This window comes from Oncorhynchus keta, chromosome 10 (genome assembly GCF_023373465.1).
Source record: "Oncorhynchus keta strain PuntledgeMale-10-30-2019 chromosome 10, Oket_V2, whole genome shotgun sequence".
Lineage (NCBI taxonomy): Eukaryota > Metazoa > Chordata > Actinopteri > Salmoniformes > Salmonidae > Oncorhynchus > Oncorhynchus keta.
This window is the reverse complement of record NC_068430.1, coordinates 20,668,169-20,688,787: the sequence shown is the minus strand read 5'-3', so window position 1 is coordinate 20,688,787 and position 20,619 is coordinate 20,668,169. Positions and strand designations below refer to the sequence as shown.

The 20,619-nt window shown below is 43.8% G+C and overlaps 1 protein-coding gene across 13 annotated transcripts in view; it reads right to left on the bottom strand.

The window, feature by feature from the left end:
* LOC118388347 (inositol 1,4,5-trisphosphate receptor type 1-like) overlaps positions 1-20,619 on the bottom strand; it is a 152,357-nt gene that overhangs the window by 115,876 nt on the left and 15,862 nt on the right. For 12 of the 13 annotated variants that reach the window (XM_052526645.1, XM_052526646.1, XM_052526649.1 and 9 more), the window contains exons 3-6: positions 13,473-13,543; positions 1,707-1,822; positions 1,382-1,468; positions 109-267 (exon numbers count right to left, since the gene is read on the bottom strand). In XM_052526645.1, coding sequence (XP_052382605.1) covers positions 109-267; positions 1,382-1,468; positions 1,707-1,822; positions 13,473-13,543 — 433 coding nt within the window. The remainder of the gene's footprint in view (positions 1-108; positions 268-1,381; positions 1,469-1,706; positions 1,823-13,472; positions 13,544-20,619) is intronic. The other variant, XM_052526654.1, reaches the window with a different exon arrangement.

Genomic DNA, 20,619 nt, shown 5'->3' with positions numbered 1-20,619 from the left:
GATCTTGAGTGGAAAGGCTGTTGTCTGGGCTTCGTTGTTTATCTACAGAGACATGACCAGACTTCCTATCTGACCCACACTAAAGCCAACACTGGGCTGGACACTCACACTGTCTCCCAGGGAGCGCAGCTTGTAGAAGGGCTGGATGTAAAACCAGGAGCCCTCGTTGCCTGCAGAGTCCAGCGTCACCCTCATAGCATTCTTCTCCAACAGGGCAGGGAGACGCTTATTCACCGTCAGGTACTTATTGCTTTTCAAGTGCAACAGCTGGAACAGAGTGGCAAACAACAGACACAGTTGCAAGTGCATGTAAACATAATTTACATTTCCAATTAGAGTTTTATCAAGTTAAAATATGTAATGCTTATAGAAGTCTCTTACTTTGTATACTGGGGTTTAATAGACAGATACTGTTAATGTCATGGTCTGAGTCTATTAAGGAGTATATCAACAGGAGGAGATTGAGTTAGATGTCAAATACTGGCACAGTGGCCATTCCTGAATATCCACAAAATAATCTGCCATTTGAAAATATCACACTTGAATTCTTTCTGGACCCTTTTCTCCCCCTGGAATTGTTTTTATAATACTCCAAGGCCCTCGTTCAAATATGTTTCTCATGACCTCCTTTGCCCCATAATTTCACCCAAGAAATCAACCATGTTGACTCAACCAGCATCAACCCCTCAAACAAGTATTCAGTGTGATGTCTGGTACTGGGAGACTAGACCTTAACCAACCTTTGTGGTTGTTTGTTTTGAGGGAGAATGCAGGGACTGAAAAAAACAAGACAACTGTCGTTTGAAATGTCTCTGACAATTACAGATACATGCGTTTACAATGCATGCTCTCAAGTGCTGCAACCACTTACCACAGTAAGCCTGTGGTAAATATCAAACACTGGCAGAGGAGCATAGCTGTACCCTACTGCCCTCAATACCTTACCTGTCTTCACACCCCTAAAACACATAAACCCAATACACTTACTGTACCACTTCCGCCAATACAAATCTGTTAGCATGTTCAGGACTAAAGTTCAGGAGACAGCTGCCCTAAAATAGATACAGTATATGTTGGTGTTTTTAGATGACAGATATCACAACTACCAGGGTGTTCTGGTTGATGGTCTGTCACTTGAAATCAACTGACACACTTTAGATCCATTTCCCTGTGGCCTAATGATCTAATTTCTGCATAGGAGACTATCACTGGTCACATGCAGGGGGTGACAAGGCCTGGATGATAATTCGCTGCATTTATGGAAGAGCTGTATTGCCTCTCTGCTCCAGGCTTTCCACTAACCTTAATGACACTGTTGTATTGTGGCTTTACCAAACTCAATCTCCTTGTTACTTATCACCCCTACTCTTCCTGCTCATACCTGAATGACATTTCCGTACTGGATAACAGTTCCTAGCAGCTTTCGGTTCTCTGACTCATTCTGCTTCTTCTCCAGATCAGCAGCATGCTGAAATATAGGGATAAAACGAGATGTCAGAGAATATAATGGCCACCAATTAGATTTACTGCTCCAAAAACACATTAAGAATAAGAAGCCGTACTTTATGGAATATAGATCTGGGTTTATGTCGTGTTATAAACTGGGAGAGTGTTTCACTTGTAATGATTTGCTCGACCTCAGCAACACGGCAATGCATGCAGTTTAGAACCAGCAGGCATAATGAGCCGTGAGATGAGGTACTCACATGGAGTTTATTGAGGAGCACTGTGTCAGTGGTGCTGTTTCCACCTGGTTTTGCTGCCTTCCAAAACTGTTTCTGTGCAGAGTACCTATTCATGGGGCACAGCTTGAAAAGGCAGTCTGGAAAGACAGAGAAAACAGGTGAAGATTTATTATCAAGTTCATAACATTCAGTACACAACGTATAAAGCAGTGGAAAGTTGCCAAAAGGGCATGGAAGAGTAATAGGCTGTCAGTATAACAAGGACATGACTAGCTAAATAGATATAACAGGATGATGGTGATTTTAGACATTTTGATTCTCTTGTAGGTAAACACATTGGCCTGATCCAATTGGGGATAGTAGAGCTCTTTAGAAATAGCACAGAGCTGATCAGATCTTGAACAGTGTGAGTCCTGACAGAAAACACACTAGTTCCTCCTCCGGTTCCGAGGCTGGCTACCTGCAAAGCACAATGATGGGAGATCTGATTATCTGTGACAGGGGTAAAAATAGCTGCTCCAGACCAGCACCAAGCACACCACAAAAACTTGGCCAACAAACGCCACAGCGTCCAGGGATTAGCTGTCATTGGACGCATGAAGGAAGAGAGGGAAGAGCTGGATGGGTAAGCACAGGAGGAGGAGCCAGACACAGAAAACAGAGCGGTAGAAGAGAGGGCCCGCTATATGAGAGAGGGAGAGGAAGTGGGTTTAGAGAGTGAAGGAGACCAGGTTAGGGGGACAGAATGGGGAGGGTTATATGCAAATGCTACACAGTGGGAAGGAAGGGAATGAACAGTTTCCTTTTTATGAACAGTTGGCAAACTGTGCAGGAAATGGCAGGGTACAGTAGGACGCAACCCAGAGGGCATACACTGAGGAACGGAGACAGGAATCAACATTAAACAGGCGGCCATCAAAATGCTTAGTTTAGATCAAATAAATTGTAGTTTACGCAGGAAGCCCACTGTACTAAATATTGTAAAGACTTATTTCAGAATTTTCACATTACTACGACATGCTTTGGATGATCATGATTATCAGAGGTTAAAAGATTCAACAGGTCACATTCTTCAAATAACATTGCCTTCTCTCCTTCAATCCAGGAGATCACAGCACTCTGAGAAGTGTATAAATACTATCACAGACAGCAACGAGTCGTCCTAGCAGAGGGTAATATTTCCTCGAGAGACACACCTAAATGTCAGACATGACACCAAAGCAATTACTGTCGCATAGTACCAATTCCAGATCAGAGAGAAAAAAGTGAGGTTTAAAATGCTGGGCATATGCTCCCTAGAAACCAGCTTAACCTGGCTATTAATACTCAACAGGGATTTTAGGACTTAGTCTGCTACACTTCCCTTTGCTCAGTGCTCAGGCGCACTGAGACGTAGCATGAAGTCTCAGTCCTGTTATTGTGACTACTTGGAGGAGTGATGATGAGGCCTGGGAGAGGCTGGAGAGGTGGGGTGAACACAAGTACGCTGCTCCACCCCACACAAACCTTGGAGCACCACGAGGACACCGAGGCCCCTGCAGGTGAAACATGTTCATATCACAGCACCTACTAGGAGGGTAGTCATGTGTCATCTCGAGGTCATCTCCTCAGGAGGCCGCCCTATACTTCAAATGCAATGCCTGTCAAACACAGAGAGAGAGCGCGATCCTTTCACTGTGCAGGTGAACTGTAACCAGGCTTGTTAGGACTCTCAGAACACCACAAGTGCTCGATTGTTCTACACCAATCTCAAGAGTACTTTCTTCGGAACCACAATAACCCTGGTGCCTTGAATCTGCCATAGATGGTAGAGCTTCAGTAACAGTAGAAACTGCTGACATTAACTGAAAAAACAAAGTAGTTCACTACCTACCCGCATAGTATTCACTTCATGGATTCAATGTAGGCTAATCTCTCATGGACAGACTACATAAACATAGCATCCGACAATTTACGCAATATTTGAGTTCTGGGTTAACCAAGATTAAATATAGGCTGATGTTTTGCTCTGGTCCAACTGCATGTGTCAGATCTGAACTACAATGCAAGTTGCATGCGCCAGATCTGGTCTGGCGGTAAACAAAGTGCTCAGAAGTAGTTTATTTCATATGGTGAAATGACAGCTTAAAAACTTTCGTCAGCACTCCAGCAACAACTTTACTTCAGTGAGTAAAGATTTTTCACCCAATTTTATTTAGTGACTGGCTTCAATATACGAGGGAGCTAGCTCAGTGAAAAAAGTGGTGTAGCTACCGCTAGCTAGAATCGCACAGCTAACTAGTGGCTGCTGAATAAAGCCTTCATCTTTCTTCCTTTGGTTTGAAACTTGTGGGTGATCTGATTTTTTTAAACAAGATGTCTAGCCATCTTTTCATCTTTTTGTATTGTTTTGCTAGGTAGTTCGTTCATTTCTGTAGCTAGTTAGCTTATTAAATAGCTAGAATGAGCTGCAGCCCGTGAAAAATGACCAAGTGAAGTGATTGCCCCTTCTGATTTACTTCCAGATCATGTCCCCTAATCTTTTGAATGGGTTTCACAATTCTATAATCACATTTGTGAAAAATCTGTAATTGAAGGGGTAGAACGCTGCTTCCTCATCTGAAAGTGGAGTGTGGCAGCTGCCCACTTTGCCCCAAAGTCACTTTGACCAGGCACTATGGCCTCCTATGCTTACATGTCTTCAAACCAACGCATAGGCTACGTGTCACACAGTCTTGAGCAGGGCTTTGCCTATTATTTGCAAGTCAGTTATAAATTCACAAGAAAATGTTATGCCCCTGTTCTTCTGCGCATTCAAAAAGAGATGCGGTACACCTTGTTAGCTTCCATAAACATGGCTCTCTCATTCCACTGGGCAATGATGATAGATTCTAGAATGATGAGCTCACTCCACAAACACTAGTGCCATCCGTCTCACAGTAAATCAGTTGAGTATTGATCAATCTCCAGCCAAGCACAGTGCTTCTCCATGAGTGAGTGTGCCTCTCTGTATGTCAGCGATATTAGGCATGATTTGGTTCCAGGAAATCTGCATAGTGTATTCCTGCTGTACTGTTGCATGAACACACTGTCAACTTGTCTTGCTAAAATACAATTAACCATCTGGTCTTGCATCTCATCAAACACCATATTACATATTATACAACGGCACAAGACAGGGCCTGGGGGGGAAGAGATTTCAAGGGGAAGCAGTTTACCAGTGCAAGACATTGTGGTCTATTTCTGAGAAAGGTGGGAAATACTGTATATTATATTCAGAAGAGATGTTTAGAAAATTAAAAGTTCAAGTAGGTAGCCTAAGTCTGTAATTCAGCTTCGAATGGATCGTTTTCCTAAAAATACACACACAAATACACACACAAACACACAGTACCGGTAAAACATTTGGACACACCAACTCATTCAAGGGTTTTTTCTATATTTCTACTCCTTTATACATTGTAGAATAATAGTGAAGTCAAAACTATGAAATAACACATATGGAATCACATAGTAACCAAACAAATGAAAATATATTACAGTGGGGCAAACAAGTATTTAGTCAGCCACCAATTGTGCAAGTTCTCCCACTTAAAAAGATGAGAGAGGCCTGTAATATTCATCATAGGTACACTTCAACTATGACAGACAAAATGAGAAAACAAATCCAGAAAATCACATTGTAGGACTTTTTATTTATTTGCAAATTATGGTGGAAAATAAGTATTTGGTCAATAACAAAAGTTTATCTCAATACTTTGTTATATACCCTTTGTTGGCAATGACAGAGGTGAAACATTTTCTGTAAGTTTTCACACACTGTTGCTAGTATTTTGGCCCATTCCTCCATGCAGATCTCCTCTAGAGCAGTGATGTTTTGGGGCTGTTGCTGGGCAACACGGACTTTCAACTCCCTCCAAAGATTTTCTATGGGGTTGAGATCTGGAGACTGGCTAGGCCACTCCAGGACCTTGAAATGCTTCTTACGAAGCTACTCCTTCGTTGCCCGGGCGGTGTGTTTGGGATCATTGTCATGCTGAAAGACCCAGCCATGTTTCATCTTCAATGCCCTTGCTGATGGTAGGCTTTGTTACTTTGGTCCCAGCTCTCTGCAGGTCATTCACTAGGTCCCCTCGTGTGGTTCTGGGATTTTTGCTCACCGTTCTTGTGATCATTTTGACCCCAAGGGGTGAGATCTTGCGTGGAGCCCCAGATCGAGGGAGATTATCAGTGGTCTTGTATGTCTTCTATTTCCTAATAATTGCTCCCACAGTTGATTTCTTCAAACCAAGCTGCTTACCTATTGCAGATTCAGTCTTCCCAGCCTGGTGCAGGTCTACAATTTTGTTTCTGGTGTCCTTTGACAGCTCTTTGGTCTTGGCCATAGTGGAGTTTGGAGTGTGAATGTTTGAGGTTGTGGACAGGTGTCTTTTAAACTGATAACAAGTTAAATCAGGTGCCATTAATACAGGTAACGAGTGGAGGACAGAGGAGCCTCTTAAAGAAGAAGTCACAGGTCTGTGAGAGCCAGAAATCTTGCTTGTTTGTAGGTGACCAAATACTTATTTTCCACCATAATTTGCAAATAAATTAATAAAAAATCCTACAATGTGATTTTCTGGGAAAAGAAATATCTTTCTGTCTGTCATAGTTGACGTGTACCTATGATGAAAATTACAGGCCTCTCTCATCTTTTTAAGTGGGAGAACTTGCACAATTGGTGGCTGACTAAATACTTTTTTGCCCCACTGTATATATATTTCACATTCTTCAAAGCATCCACCCTTTGCCTCGATGACAGTGTCACGGCCCCTCCCCTTGCAGGGGCGGTTCCTCCTGCAGGTAGAGGGTCGTTAGTGATTGGAGCCACCTGGGCTCAGGGTATTTAAACTGCTTCACTAACCACTCGTTAGTACTGCTCCTCCAGGTATGATCCTGTTTTGTTTGTTCCTTTGTAGTTTTATGTAGCTGTCACTCAGTCATATTCACACAGACAGACTCACGCATCCCTGCACTTTACATACACCCTACATTATGATACTTTCACACCTCATTCCTTTGTTTAAAGTTAATAAAGAACATTTTTGATTGGCCTATACCCGTTTGTGTCCCCTCATTTTTGCCACAGGCTATGAGCCGGCCTGTGACAAGCTTTGCACACTCTTGGCATTCTCTCAACAAGCTTCTTGAGGAAGTCAACTGGAATACATTTCAATGAACAGGTGTGCCTTGTTAAAAGTCCATCATTACTTTAAGACATGTCAGTCAATACAGAACATTTTAAGAACCTAAATGAAGGATAGATAAATAATAATTAAAACATAAAATTAAGAACTTTGAAAGTTTCTTCAAGGAAAAGGGTGACTACTTTGAATAATCTAAAATATATTTTGGTTACTACATAATTCCTTAGTTATTCTACAATGTACAAAATAGTAAAAATAAAGAAAAACACTGGAATCAGTACTAATATACATATTTTCTTCCTCTGCATATATGTCACCAGTTAAACAGCATGGCCAAATAAGGCACGGAGGTCAGTGGGAAAATCAAATCAAAGTTTATTGGTCGTGTACGCAGATGTTATCGCAGGTGCAGCAAAATGCTTGTGTTTCTAACTTCAACTGGACAGTATATGAATAGAAAATGTGCAGTAGTTCTATAGGATGAGCCATGACTAGAATACAGTATATACACATGTAAAACAGTATGTAAACATTATTAAAGTGACCAGTGTTCAATGACTATGTACATACAGTGCCTTTAGAAAGTCTACACCCCCTTGAACTTTCACATTGTTGCATTACAAAGTGCAATTGAATAGATTTAATAGTAATTTTCATTGATCTACACAAAATCCATAATGTCAAAGTGAAAAGAATTCTACACAATTTTACAAATGAATAAAAATTAAATATCTCAAAGAAAGTTAGATAAGTATTCTCCCCCTTTGTTTATGCAAGCCTAAATGTAAAATTTGACAAATCACATAATATGTTATTTGGACTCTGAAATAATAGGAGTTGACATTTTAATGACTACCCCTTCCTCTGTCCCCCAAACATACAACATCTATGAAAAAAGGTCCCTCAGTCAAGTATTGAATTTCAAGCACAGATTCAACTACAAAAGACCCGGGACCTTTTCAAAAGCCTCATAAAGAAGAGCAGTGATTGGTAGATGGGTAACAATAACAAATCAGACATTGAATATATAGCATGGTTAAGTTAATATTTATGCTGTGGATTTTGTATTAAACCACCCAGACAAAGTTGCAGTCGTCATTCTGAACTGAGCTGCAGGACAGGAAGGAATCTGACGGAAACAGCTACAGATTTCAGTGGCTGTGATGGGACAAAACTGAGGATAAATCCACATTGTGGGGACTCTACAATAATGACCTAAATGAGGGTTTCCTGAATTCTGTCCTAGGGCCCTCCCTGGGTGCACATTCTGGATTTTGCAATAGCACTACACAGCTGATTCAAATAATCAATGCTTGATGAGTTGGTTATTTGAATCAGCCGTGTAGTGCCAGGGCAAAAACCAAAATGTGCATCCAGAGGGGGCCCTATGGCAGAGTTTGAGAAACCCTGGCCTGAGTGACAGAGTGAAAAGAAGAATACAAATGTACAGAATACAAATACTCCTAAACATGAATATGTATGCAACAAGGCACGGAAGTAATACTGCAAAAAAAATCCAACAACACATCCCGGAGTAGCTGCCTCATTTTCAAGCATGGTGGTGGCTGCATCATGGAATGGGTATGCTTAACATTGGCAAAGACTGGGGAGTTTTTCAGGATGAAAAGAAACAGGATGGGCTAAGTACAGGCAAAATCCAAGAGGAAAACCTGTTTCAGTCTGCTTCACACCAGACACTGGGAGGGGAATTTATCTTTCAGCAGGATAATAAACTAAAACACAAAGCCAAATATACAAGAAGAACATGAGTGTTCCTGAGTGGCCAAGCTACAGTTCTGACTTAAATCTGCTTGAAAATCAAAATGGCAAGACTTGAAAATTGCTCTAACCATAATACCAAACTCCCTGACCAAGCTTGAAGTAAAATAACATATGGGGAAATATTGCACAATACAGGTCTGCAAAGCTCTTATGAGACTAATGTTGAACTGTCCTTACCACGGGTGCTTCCTGTTAAGTTTCTGCCTATAGGTGGGGAGTAGTATACTGGAGGCATGATCCGATTTGCCGAAGGGAGGGCGGGGGAGGGCCTTGTAGCTATCCCGGAAGAGAGAGAAACAATGATCCAAAGGACTTGATGTGCGTGTGTTAATAACATTTGTTTTCCTCAGATTTCCTTTATTAAAGTCCACAGGTACAATAATTGCGGCTTCAGGATATGCCGTTTCCAGTTTGTACATAGTTTAGTGTAGTTCCTTGAAATAAGTCACAGTGTAGGCTTGGAGGGGAAATATACACGGCAGTGACGATGACCAAAGAAAATTATCTTGGGAGTTAATGCGGTCTGCATTTGATGGTGAGATATTCCATATCGGGAGAGCAAAAGGACTTGAGTTCCTGTAAGTTAACACAATCACACCATGAGTTGTTAATCATGAAATAACCCCCTCCACCTTTCTTTATCCCAGAGAGTTCCTTCTTCCTGTCTGCGTGATGGACGGAGAACCCCACTGGCTGGATGGACGGGGACAATATATCCGGAGAGAGCCATGATTCCGTAAAACAGAGTATGTTACAGTCCCTGGTGTCTGTTAGGAAGGAGATCGTCTACCTTATTGTCCAGGGACTGAACATTAGTGAGTAAAATAATCTGAAGCGGTGGATGGTATGCATGCCATCTGAGTCTGACTAGGGCCCCACTTCTTCCCCTTCTCCGGCGCTAGCGTTTTTTATTGCAACCCCCAGGATGAATAGAGCTGCCTTGGGAAGTTCAAATAAATGACCCATTTTTGTGCAAATTTTGCTTGAGTGACTGCTGATCTAATGTCCAAAAGCTATTTTCTGCTGTAGGTAATGACACAAGAAACATTGAGCAAATAATGAAAACAAATAATGAATAAAAAAATACTTCAAAGTTGGCTAGGAGCTAGAAATAGGGCAACCGTGTCTGTCAGCGCCATCTTAAAAAGGAGTTGGAGTCTACCAATACTATTTAAAGCCTACCCCTCAGACAAACTCTTTAACTCCTCTGACCTATAACATCCCAATAAACCATCAGTCCAGACAATACTAGATGATTAAATAGATTCTTGTCCAGTAGTGTGCATGTCTAATGTGGCTATTTGGGGAACTGAAACAACAGCCGTGCAAACAAAACCTGCTCACCATTTTGACAATTACATGCCATTGAGCAGAAACAATCATGGCTAAATACATTTTACGTAGGCCTGTTTTCTCAGTCCAAAAAGAGAATGAAAAGGAACATAAAGATAATAAGGTACCCTGCTGCTTTAGTAGCTATTGATCCCACTTCTCTCAATACTAAGCAGTGACATATTTGGGCCAGTCTTGTTAGAGGCCTAAAGACAGTGATGGTGCTGACTCCTGAGTCTACTGAGCCTCTAGATTGAGACTGAACAGCTGCTTGACACGAAGGAGTTACTGTATCTTGGGCTCCTGCGCCAAAAACAAAAACCATCCATTTAGCAAATCACACAACTAACCAGAAGCAATACATTTCCCTGAGCAACAACAGGCATGTCTCCTTACATTGAATCATCTTGCACTGTGCAACAGTGCAGGAGAGTACAATATACTAGAGGAGTTGTGGTGTGTTTCATTACATCTTCATTTTGTCACCATTGTCACTGAAGTTTGACATAATATGGAGTCATTTGTGTGACAATGACACAGACGTGCTATATAAAGTAAACTAGGGCTTTCATTTTCAGGGATAATTTCCATGACCTTGATTAGAATAAATGAAACTCACATTGGCAATCACGTCATTTCACTCAAAAATGTATTTTCAAAGGTCTGCACTGGAGGCCGGCCAAGGTGTTGTGCTAATTTAAAAAGGGCTCCATTAGAGACCGAGACAGTATGCAGCCAGAGCTTCCAGGTGCCCATCAGCAGGAGCATCACAATCACTCCCAGCTGGCCCGCCATGCTGCTATCAGAATAGTTCTGCACTGACCTTGAGCTAAAGGGAGGACTGTAAAATCACTGTAAAAACTGTCAACACTCAGGTTGTTTTACTGTCTGACACATCACTGATCAGACTAGAATTCTTAATGTCTTGGCTAGGTTGTATGGTTGAGTGGGGGAAAAAGTTAGATATCGTCACCAAGACTGAGAATAAAGTTAAACACAGAAGCTTGATATACAGTAAACCCCAACCAATCATACAAATCCATAGCTGGTAGATAGATTTTTCTCCAAAATAACCTAATCTAGTTTCAATCAAAGTGCTACTATACATGAGTGTAGTCTATTATTATCATCATCATCATATTCTGTACCAAACACAGTTCATTATGAAATTCAGCATTTGCATTATGCATTAATTAAGCAGATGTGTTCCACATGAGCTAAAGAGACAGTAGCACACGTAATCCACCATTGAAATCTCCACCTGGGAAAGGCCAATATGTTGTTACTATGGCAATAGGATTGACCCGGCTCCAGTTCAAACTGACAGACAGCCATGGCAATTAATGACGGACACCAGTGAAGGCACGAATCCCAGTGTACTATCACCTCTTTAATCACAGTAATTGGGCCGACAATTTGGTGTTGTTGAATGACTATACAACAAACCCATGGCATTAGATGTGTTGAAGCAATAAAGGTGAATTCCAAAACATCCAAGTATGAAACAGCAGTGGCATCAAAATACACTCTTAGTGTCACGCCCTGGTCGAAGTATTTTGTGTTTATCTTTATGTATTGGGTCAGGCCAGGGTGTGGAATGGGGTTTTTGTATTGTGGTGTGGTTTGTCTTGGGGTTTTGGTATATAGTGGGATTGTAGCTAGTGGGGTGATCTAGCAGAGTCTATGGCTGTCTGGAGTGGTTCTCAATCAGAGGCAGGTGTTTATCGTTGTCTCTGATTGGGAACCATATTTAGGCAGCCATATTCTTTGGTTGTTTTGTGGGTGATTGTCCTTGGTGTCCTTGTAACTGTCTAGTGTTAGTTTGCACCAATTTAGGCTGGTTTGGTTTTTGTTTATTGTTTTGTAGTGTTTGTTTAGTGTGTTTTTTTTCATTAAACATTAATCGTAATCTACACGCTGCGTTTTGGTCCGACTCTCCTTCACCACACATAGAAAACCGTTACACTTAGAATGATTTTTTTCTTTGGAGGAGGATAGTGTTGTTTATGGATTAAGATGCCTCTGAAGATATGAAGCTCTAGTTAAAGTGAAAGCGAAGTAAACAGAATCTCACATCAAACAACTATTTTTGTTGCTGCCTCAGCCTGCTCAAATCCAAACCCCAATACACGCAAGCTGGGAACAAGGGTTTGCAATCAACATCAAGAAATTGTCCAGGGCTCGCTTTAGGGACAAATGGGCCTCAAAACAAACAAAATAGTTTGACATTTCACAGGCAACATTATTGTAGGCAAACCCTGGCAACACACAGGAGTCCAACACCCAGTAGGATGCATCATCGGCACTACTGCATCAATCTATATGATTTGGAATGCTAATCTGTTCATAGAAATACTTTGAATATGAGCAGTGAAGCCTGTCAGACCTGCCATGAAAGATGTACTGTATGTAGATCAATCAGATCTAATGCATGAACCCTGAGCACGACTCATGACCAGGCTATATACTAGCTTAGTCTTGTAATCAAAGCGCTTCTCTGTTCTGGCTCTCCAATGGTGGAAAAAACTTCCGTCTAATGTCAGTCCCTGCCCATCTTCTGAAAATGTCTGATAGCCTATCTCTTTAAAGAGTATCCTAAATAAATCTCACGAGTATCTTAAAAGTACCTTAAAATCCTAAATGCCTTGAGAAACTGTCAGTAAATAGCCTACTATCTCTTACTCACAGAACACACAAGCCTGTTCCAGACAGTCTCAGAAACACTAAACTCTGTTCTGGCATAAGCCACACTGCTTACATTTGCAGGAAATGGACTGCATGAATCAGCCTCAATAATGAAAGACACATGGCACTCTGCCATCTTTTCATAGTCTGAAGACATTAGATACATTTGCCAACACTTTTAATTAAATAAAAAAATGCTGCCACTACCAGATACAAGTATAAGGAACATTTTAGTTTAGCGGTGAAAGAACAAAGGGCATCGGAGTTAACCACTCCCACCACAGTCAACACAGGCCTCTCACTAGGTGACACAATGTGGTGTATTAACTGTACTGTAATGTAGCCTGTACTGTAGTGTAGTCTAGTGCCACATTTCAGTGAGGGGAGGCAGGTGAATACAAGGTTAATTAGCTTCAGTAGAGTTTAATTTCCACAGACATCAGTTCACATGTCATAACAAAGGATCAGGGGTCATGGATCCATGTCTCAACATACCTTTAAAAACCCCTCAGTGTCAACTACTGATCTAATGCTTACATGGAGCACAAATCACTGGGTTAAACCCACAGTACTTAGTTAGAATCCTCTTGCAATAATGGCCTCAGAGTTGGAAGAGATTCTACAAGGCCTTTTCCAGCTGACATCATATCCATTGTAATGACATCTGAGCAGAGATTGGACTAAGAGAGGAAACTAGAGTGAAAAAAAGGTCACATGAAGTCAATGCCATAACTCCTTGCCGACTCTGATCCCACAGTATGGGTTGGACGCTTGCATTTGAACAGCAGCTTGAACAGAGTGATAGAAGGGGTGTACTCATTACCTCTGAACTTCTTGGGCGGGTTGTTGAGGTCCCCTGTGTCTGGCTGTACCACACAGCGGTCATCCACAAGCCTGGGAACAGGAGGAGCAATGACAGCTGTCAATCAAACACTCATCCCTCTAACTACACATACATCTAGCCTGCAGAAACAGACAAACAATACATCAGCCACAAGTTTCATTCTGAGCAGTGAATGCTACTGGTACACACACAGCACAGAATGCTGTTGAGTCGCTCAATACTGTAATCTCCATCCGGATTTAAAACCTCTCTTTTACTCAGAACTACAACCTATGTTTGATCTATGCTACTCCTAGCCTGGCTGATGCAACTCGCATGGTCAGCGAGGGAGAGCTGACACACCGGTCTGGACAGGAGGCCGTTGGAAATAAAATATTTGCACAGATTTGTGCTTATTTCTTAATGAGCTTTGATTGGTTCTCTTAGATGTTTTCTCTTTCTTTCGGGGGGGTTGAGACCTCACGTTGATTGGATTTGAAAACACAACAACTGTATTGGAAGGGGGCGGTGCTCAGGGCTTTGTGTGGCTGTCCATGTGGATGTTTGAGTGCGAAAGACACAAATGAAAACCAATCATGATCAAATTTTATTGGTTACATACACGTGTTATTGCGGGTGTAGCGAAATGCTTGTGCTTCTAGTTCCGACAGTGCAGCAATATCTAACAAGAGACAAAAATTAAAGGAAAGGAGTTAAGAATATATAAATATATGGACAAGCAATGTCAGAGCGGCAGACTAAGATACAGTAAATAGTATACAATACAGTATTTACATGAGATGAGTAATGCAAGATATGTAAACATTATTAAAATGACATTATTAAAAGTGACCAATGATTTCAAGTCTGTATGTAGGCAGCTGCCTCTCTGTGCTAGTGATGGCTATGTAATAGTCTGATGGCCTTGAGATAGAAGCTGTTTTTCCAGTCTGTCAGTCCCTGTTCTTATGCACCTGTACTGATCTCTCCTTCTGTATGATAGTGGGGTGAACAGGCAGTGCTTGGGTGGTTGTCCTTGATGATATTTTTGGCTTTCCTGTGACATCGGGTGCTGTAGGTGTCCTGGAGGGCAGGTAGTTCGTCCTCAGTGATGCGCTGTGCAGACCGCACCGCCCTTGAGAGCCTTGGGGTTGCGGGCAGTGCAGTTGCCATACCAGGCGGTGATGAAACCCGACAGGATGCTCTCAATTGTGCATCTGTAAAAGTTTGTGAGGGTTTTTTTTAGGTGCAAAGCCATAATTCTTCAGCCTCCTGGAGGTTGAAGATGCGTTGTTGCGCCTTCTTCACCACACTGCCTGTGTGGGTGGACCATTTCAGTTGGTCAGTGATATGTACGCTGAGGAACTTTCCACCTTCTCCACTACTGTCCCGTCGATGTGGCTAGGGGGGGTGCTCCCTCTGCTGACGTCCAAAATAATCTCCTTTGTTTTGTTGATGTTGAGTGGGAGGATAATTTCTGACACCACACTCCCAGAGCCCTCAACTCCTCCCTGTAGGCTGTCTTGTCGTTGTTGGTAATCAAGCCTACTATGGTTATGTCGTCCACAAACTTGATGATTGAGTTTGAGGTGTGCATGGCCAACGCAGTCATGGGTGAACAGGGAGTTCGGGAGGGGGCTGAGCACGCACCCTTGTAGGGCCCCAGTGTTGAGGATCAGCGAAGTGGAACTGTTGTTTCCTACCTTCGCCACCTGGGGGCGGCCGTCAGAAAGTCCAGGACCCAATTGCACAGGGCGGGGTTCAGCTTGATGATCAGCTTGGAGGCTACTATTGTGTTGAATGCTGAGCTACTGTATAGTCAATGAACAGGATTCTTACATAGGTATTCCTCTAGATGGGATAGGGCAGTGTGCAGTGTGATGGCGATTGCATCGTCTGTGAACCTATTAGGACGGTAAGCAAATTGAAGTGGGTCTATGGTGACAGGTAAGGTGGAGGTGATATGTCTCTCAAAGCACTTCATGATGACAGAAGTGAGTGCTACGGGGGGAGTCATTTAGTTAAGTTACCTTTGTTCCTGTACCCAATAATGGAATGGTGGCAATCTTGAAACATGTGGGGATGCAGGCTGTGATAGGGAGAGATTGAATATGTCTGTAAACAGACCAGCTGGCTGGCGTGTTTACGCATGCTCTGAGGACGTGGCTAGGGATGCCGTCTGGGCCGGCAGCCTTGCGAGGGTTAACACGTTTACCTGTCTTACTCACTTCGGTCACGGGGAAGGAGAGCCCACAGTCCTTGGTAGCAGGGTGTTATCCTTATCGACCCATCGTGCCGACAACATCGAGAGCCTTTCCAGACTCTGAAGTCAGGAGGACTTGGAGTTAGGTGGCAGAGAGACTATGTTAACCCTGCATGCATCACCAATCAGCATCACAGTGCATAATGGCACTACTTCATTGTATCAACGACAAGATTATTGGTCAAGAGGCGTAGAGGGCAGATTGCTATGGGAACTGTCCATCAAACTCAGTATGCCTAATTATGGCCAAGCAGGGCACAGTGCTCTCTGGAGGCCACACATTGAGAGAAGCTACAGTATAAAGGACATAAAGGCCTGAAATCAAGCAGTCTAATTAGTGGATGAACTATGTTTCATCCTCTACCTGCTGTAAGGGCATTCATAGCAATACTAAGCCAGTCTGCTCACTCAGAACTAAACCAAACATTCTGAGCTAAAAAATAAACGGAGCAAGAACAGCTTTCGCTGAAATTTCCTCTGAATTCCTGGCTGAAATGTGTATTAAGGGGGTTTTATAAAAATAAATATTTGGTTTGGGAGAAGCTGGTGAAATGAGGAGTATTAAAGGATTGGGGTTGTGCCTGTAAATAAAGCTTTTAGGTGGCTAAAACTCTTGGGTTTCAAGGGCTCTAGATTTGTTTGCATTATTATTACGAATACTTAGTACTACAAGGCTATTCACATTTAGCCTAACTTTTAAACATCTAAATCCATTGAGCCTTATTAAACTTAAGAAAACACAGCTGACTTGATTGAGGCACTTGGAATTTGAACTCCTGAACATCTGTGAATGGCATTCATCAAGCACTCTAATATATAATAATTTAATAATATATGCCATTTAACAGATGCTTTTGTCCAAAGTGAAATTAAAACTTGTAGTATATATGAGTTTTGAAAAAGTTAGTATAGTTAGTATTTCCACTTTGAAATTTCAGATTTGATTTGTCCTAACAAAAAAAATTATCAACCCCCTACAAACTATTCCAGTAATGTCACGCCCTGGTCAAAGTATTTTGTGTTTATCTTTATGTATTGGGTCAGGCCAGGGTGTGGCATGGGGTTTTTGTATTGTGGTGTGTTTTGTCTTGGGGTTTTGGTGTGTATATATTGGGATTGTAGCTAGTGGGGTGATCTAGCAAAGTCAATGGCTGTCTGGAGTGGTTCTCAATCAGAGGCAGGTGTTTATAGTTGTCTCTGATTGGGAACCATATTTAGGCAGCCATATTCTTTGAGTTTGTCGTGGGTGATTGTCCTTAGTGTCTTTGTTCCTGTCGCTGTGTTAGTTGACACAAGTATAGGCTGTTTTCGGTTTTCGTTACGTTTATTGTTTTGTAGTGTTTTGTATTGATTCGTGTTACGTTTGTTTGATTAAACATGGATCGCAATCTACACGCTGCATTTTGGTCCGACTCTCCTTCACACCAAGAAAACCGTTACAAGTAATTATAATCCACAATTTCCATTTCCTGTTGCTCCAGGATTATTTTCCTGCTGTAGCAAACTGACTCAAATATACTGAACAAAAATATAAACGCAACATTTAAAGTGTTGGTCCCATGTTTCACGAGTTGAAATAAAAGATCACAGAAATGTTTCATATGCACAAAAAGCTTATTTCTCTCAAATCTGGTACACAAGTTTGCTTACATCCCTGTTAGTGAGCATTTCCCCTTTGTTAAGATAATCCATCCACCTGACAAGTGTGGCATATCAAGAAGCCAATTAAAACAGCATGATAATTACACAGGTAGTACATCTTGTGTTGGGGAACATAAAAGGCAACTCTAAACTGTGCAGTTTTGTCACACAACAATGCCACAGACATCTCCAGTTTTGAAGGAATCTGCAATTGGCATGCTGACCGCGGAAATTTCCACCAGAGCTGTTGCCAGAGAATTTAAGGTTAATTTCTCTACCATACGCCGCCTCCAATGTTGTTGTAGAGAATTTGGCAATAAGTCCAACCGGCCTCACAACCGCAGACCATGTTTAACCACGCCAACCCAGGACCTCCACATCCACCTTCTTCACCTGCGGGATGGTCTGAGACTAGCCATCTGGACAGCTGATAAAACTGTGGGTTTGCACAACCAAAGAATTTCTGCACAGTGTCACGCCTTGGTCTTAGTATTTTGTGTTTTCTTTAATTATTTGTTCAGGCCAGGGTGTGACATGGGTTTATTGTGTTGTCGTATTGTTTTTTTTTGTAGGCATTGGGATTGTGGCTGATTAGGGGTGTGTCTAGCATAGGCTTGGCTGCCTGAGGCGGTTCTCAGAGTCAGGTGATTCTCGTTGTCTCTGATTGGGAACCATATTTAGGTAGCCTGGGTTTCACTGTGTATTTTGTGGGTGATTGTTCCTGTCTCTGTGTTAGTGTTCACCAGATAGGCTGTAATAGGTTTCGCGTTTCGTTTGTTGTTTTTGTTATATAGTATTTTCATGTATTGCTATTCTTCATTAAAGAACATGAGTAACCACCACGCTGCATTTTGGTCCGACTCTCCTTCAACAGACGAACGCCGTTACAGAATCACCCACCACACCCGGACCGAGCGGCGTGGTAACAGGCAGCGACAGCAGGAGCAGCGAAAGGAGGAAAGGACATGGGAGGACGTTATGGACAGCAGGAGTATAGAGTATACGACTTGGGAGGAAATAGACAGGTGGGCGGTCGACCCAGAGAGAGTTGCCGGAGCCCGCCTGGGATTCGCTGGAGCAGTGCGAAGAGGGCTATAGGAGAATGGAGTCGAAGAGAAAGAAACGGCGGCGCAGAAGGAAACCCGAAAGTCACCCCAAAAATGTATTGGGGGGGAGGGCTCAGGGAGAGTGTGGCAGAGTCAGGGTTCAGACCTGAGCCAACTCCCCCTGTTAATCGTGAGGAGCAGCGATCAAAGGACTTCTGGGCTTGGGAGGAGATATTGGACGGAAAAGGACCCTGGCTCAGCCTGGAGAATATCGCCGCCCCAAGGAAGAACTGGAGGCGAAGAAAGCAGAGAGGCGCTGGTATGAGGAGGCAGCACGGCAACGCGGATGGAAGCCTGAGAGTCAGCCCCAAAAATGTATTGGGGGGGGGGGGCTTACAGGGGGGCTAGAGAGACCGTGGAGCGCACAGTGTTTCCAGTGCGGGTGCATAGCCCGGTGCGGTTCATACCAGCTCTTCGTATTGGCCGGGCTAGAGTGGGCATCGAGCCAGGTAAGGTTGGTCAGGCTTGGTGCTCAAGAGCTCCAGTGTGCCTGCACAGTCCGGTCTATCCAGAGCCACCTCCACACACCAGTCCTCCGGTAGCAGCTCCCCGCACCAGGCTTCCTGGGCGTGTCCTCGATCCAGTACCACCAGTTCCAGCACCACGCACCAGGCCTTCAGTGCGCCTCGCCTGTTCAGCACAGCCAGAGCCATCCTTCTCTCCTGCGCTGTCGGAGTCTCCCGCCTGTTCAGCGCTTCCAGAGCCTTCCTCCTCTACAGCGCTGCCGGAGCCTCCTGCCTGTTCGGAGCAGCCTGAGCTGCCAGACTGCATGGAGCAGCCAGAGCTGCCAGTCTGCATGGAGCAGCCAGAGCTGCCAGTCTGCATGGAGCAGCCAGAGCTGCCAGTCTAAATGGAGCAGCCAGAGATGTCAGTCTGCATGGAGCAGCCTGAGCTGCCAGTCTGCATGGAGCAGCCTGAGCTGCCAGTCTGCATGGAGCAGCCAGAGCTGCCAGTCTGCATGGAGCAGCCAGAGCTGTCAGTCTGCATGGAGCAGCCTGAGATGCCAGTCTGCATGGAGCAGCCAGAGCTGCCAGTCTGCATGGAGCAGCCAGAGCTGCCAGTCTGCATGGAGCAGCCAGAGCTGCCAGTCTACATGGAGCAGCCAGAGCTGTCAGTCTGCATGGAGCAGCCAGAGCAGCTAGATCCGCCAGTCAGCCATGATCTTCCAGATCTGCCAGTCAACCAGACTCTTCCAGATCTGCCAGTCAACCAGACTCTTCCAGATCTGCCAGTCAACCAGACTCTTCCAGATCTGCCAGTCAACCAGACTCTTCCAGATCTGCCAGTCAACCAGACTCTTCCAGATCCGCCAGCCAGCCAGGATCTGCCGGAGCCAACTACCTGCCTGAGCTTCATCTCAGTACTGGGCTTCCTCTCAGTCCCGGGCTGCCCCGCAGTCCCGAGCTGCCCCGCAGTCCCGAGCTTCCCCTCAGTCCCGAGCTGCTCCTCAGTCCCGAGCTGCCCCTCAGTCCAGTGGGGTTATGGGTGAGGACTATTAGGCAATGGTCGGCTGCGAGAGTGGATTATCCCAGGACGCGAGGGGGAGGAACTATGACATTTATGGAGTGGGGTCCACGTCCCGAACCGGAGCCGCCACCATGGACAGACGCCCACCCGAACCCTCCCTATGGTTTTGGGGGGGGGGGGGTTCTGTCACGCCTTGGTCTTAGTACTTTGTGTTTTCTTTAATGATTTGTTCAGGCCAGGGTGTGACATGGGTTTATTGTGTTGTCGTATTGGGTAACCACCACGCTGCATTTTGGTCCGACTCCCCTTCAACAGACGAACGCCGTTACACACAGATTGTTAGGAACCGTCTCAGGGAAGCTCATCTGCTTGCTCGTCATCCTCACCAGGGTGCAAATGCTCACCTCACCTGACTTCAGTGTGCAAATGCTCACTCGACTTCAGTGTGCAAATGCTCACTTGATGGCCAGTGGCACGCTGGTTCCAAAAGAGTTCTTTGGGTGTCCCCATAGGAGAACCCTATTTGGTTCCAGGTAGAACCCTTTCCACAGAGGAGCCAACACGGGTTCTCCTATGGGGACACCCAAAGAAGCCTTTTGGAACCCTTTTTTTCTAAGAGTATGCGAAGGAAATGTGTCGCGCTGCTGGTTTTCTGATCCACACCCCTACG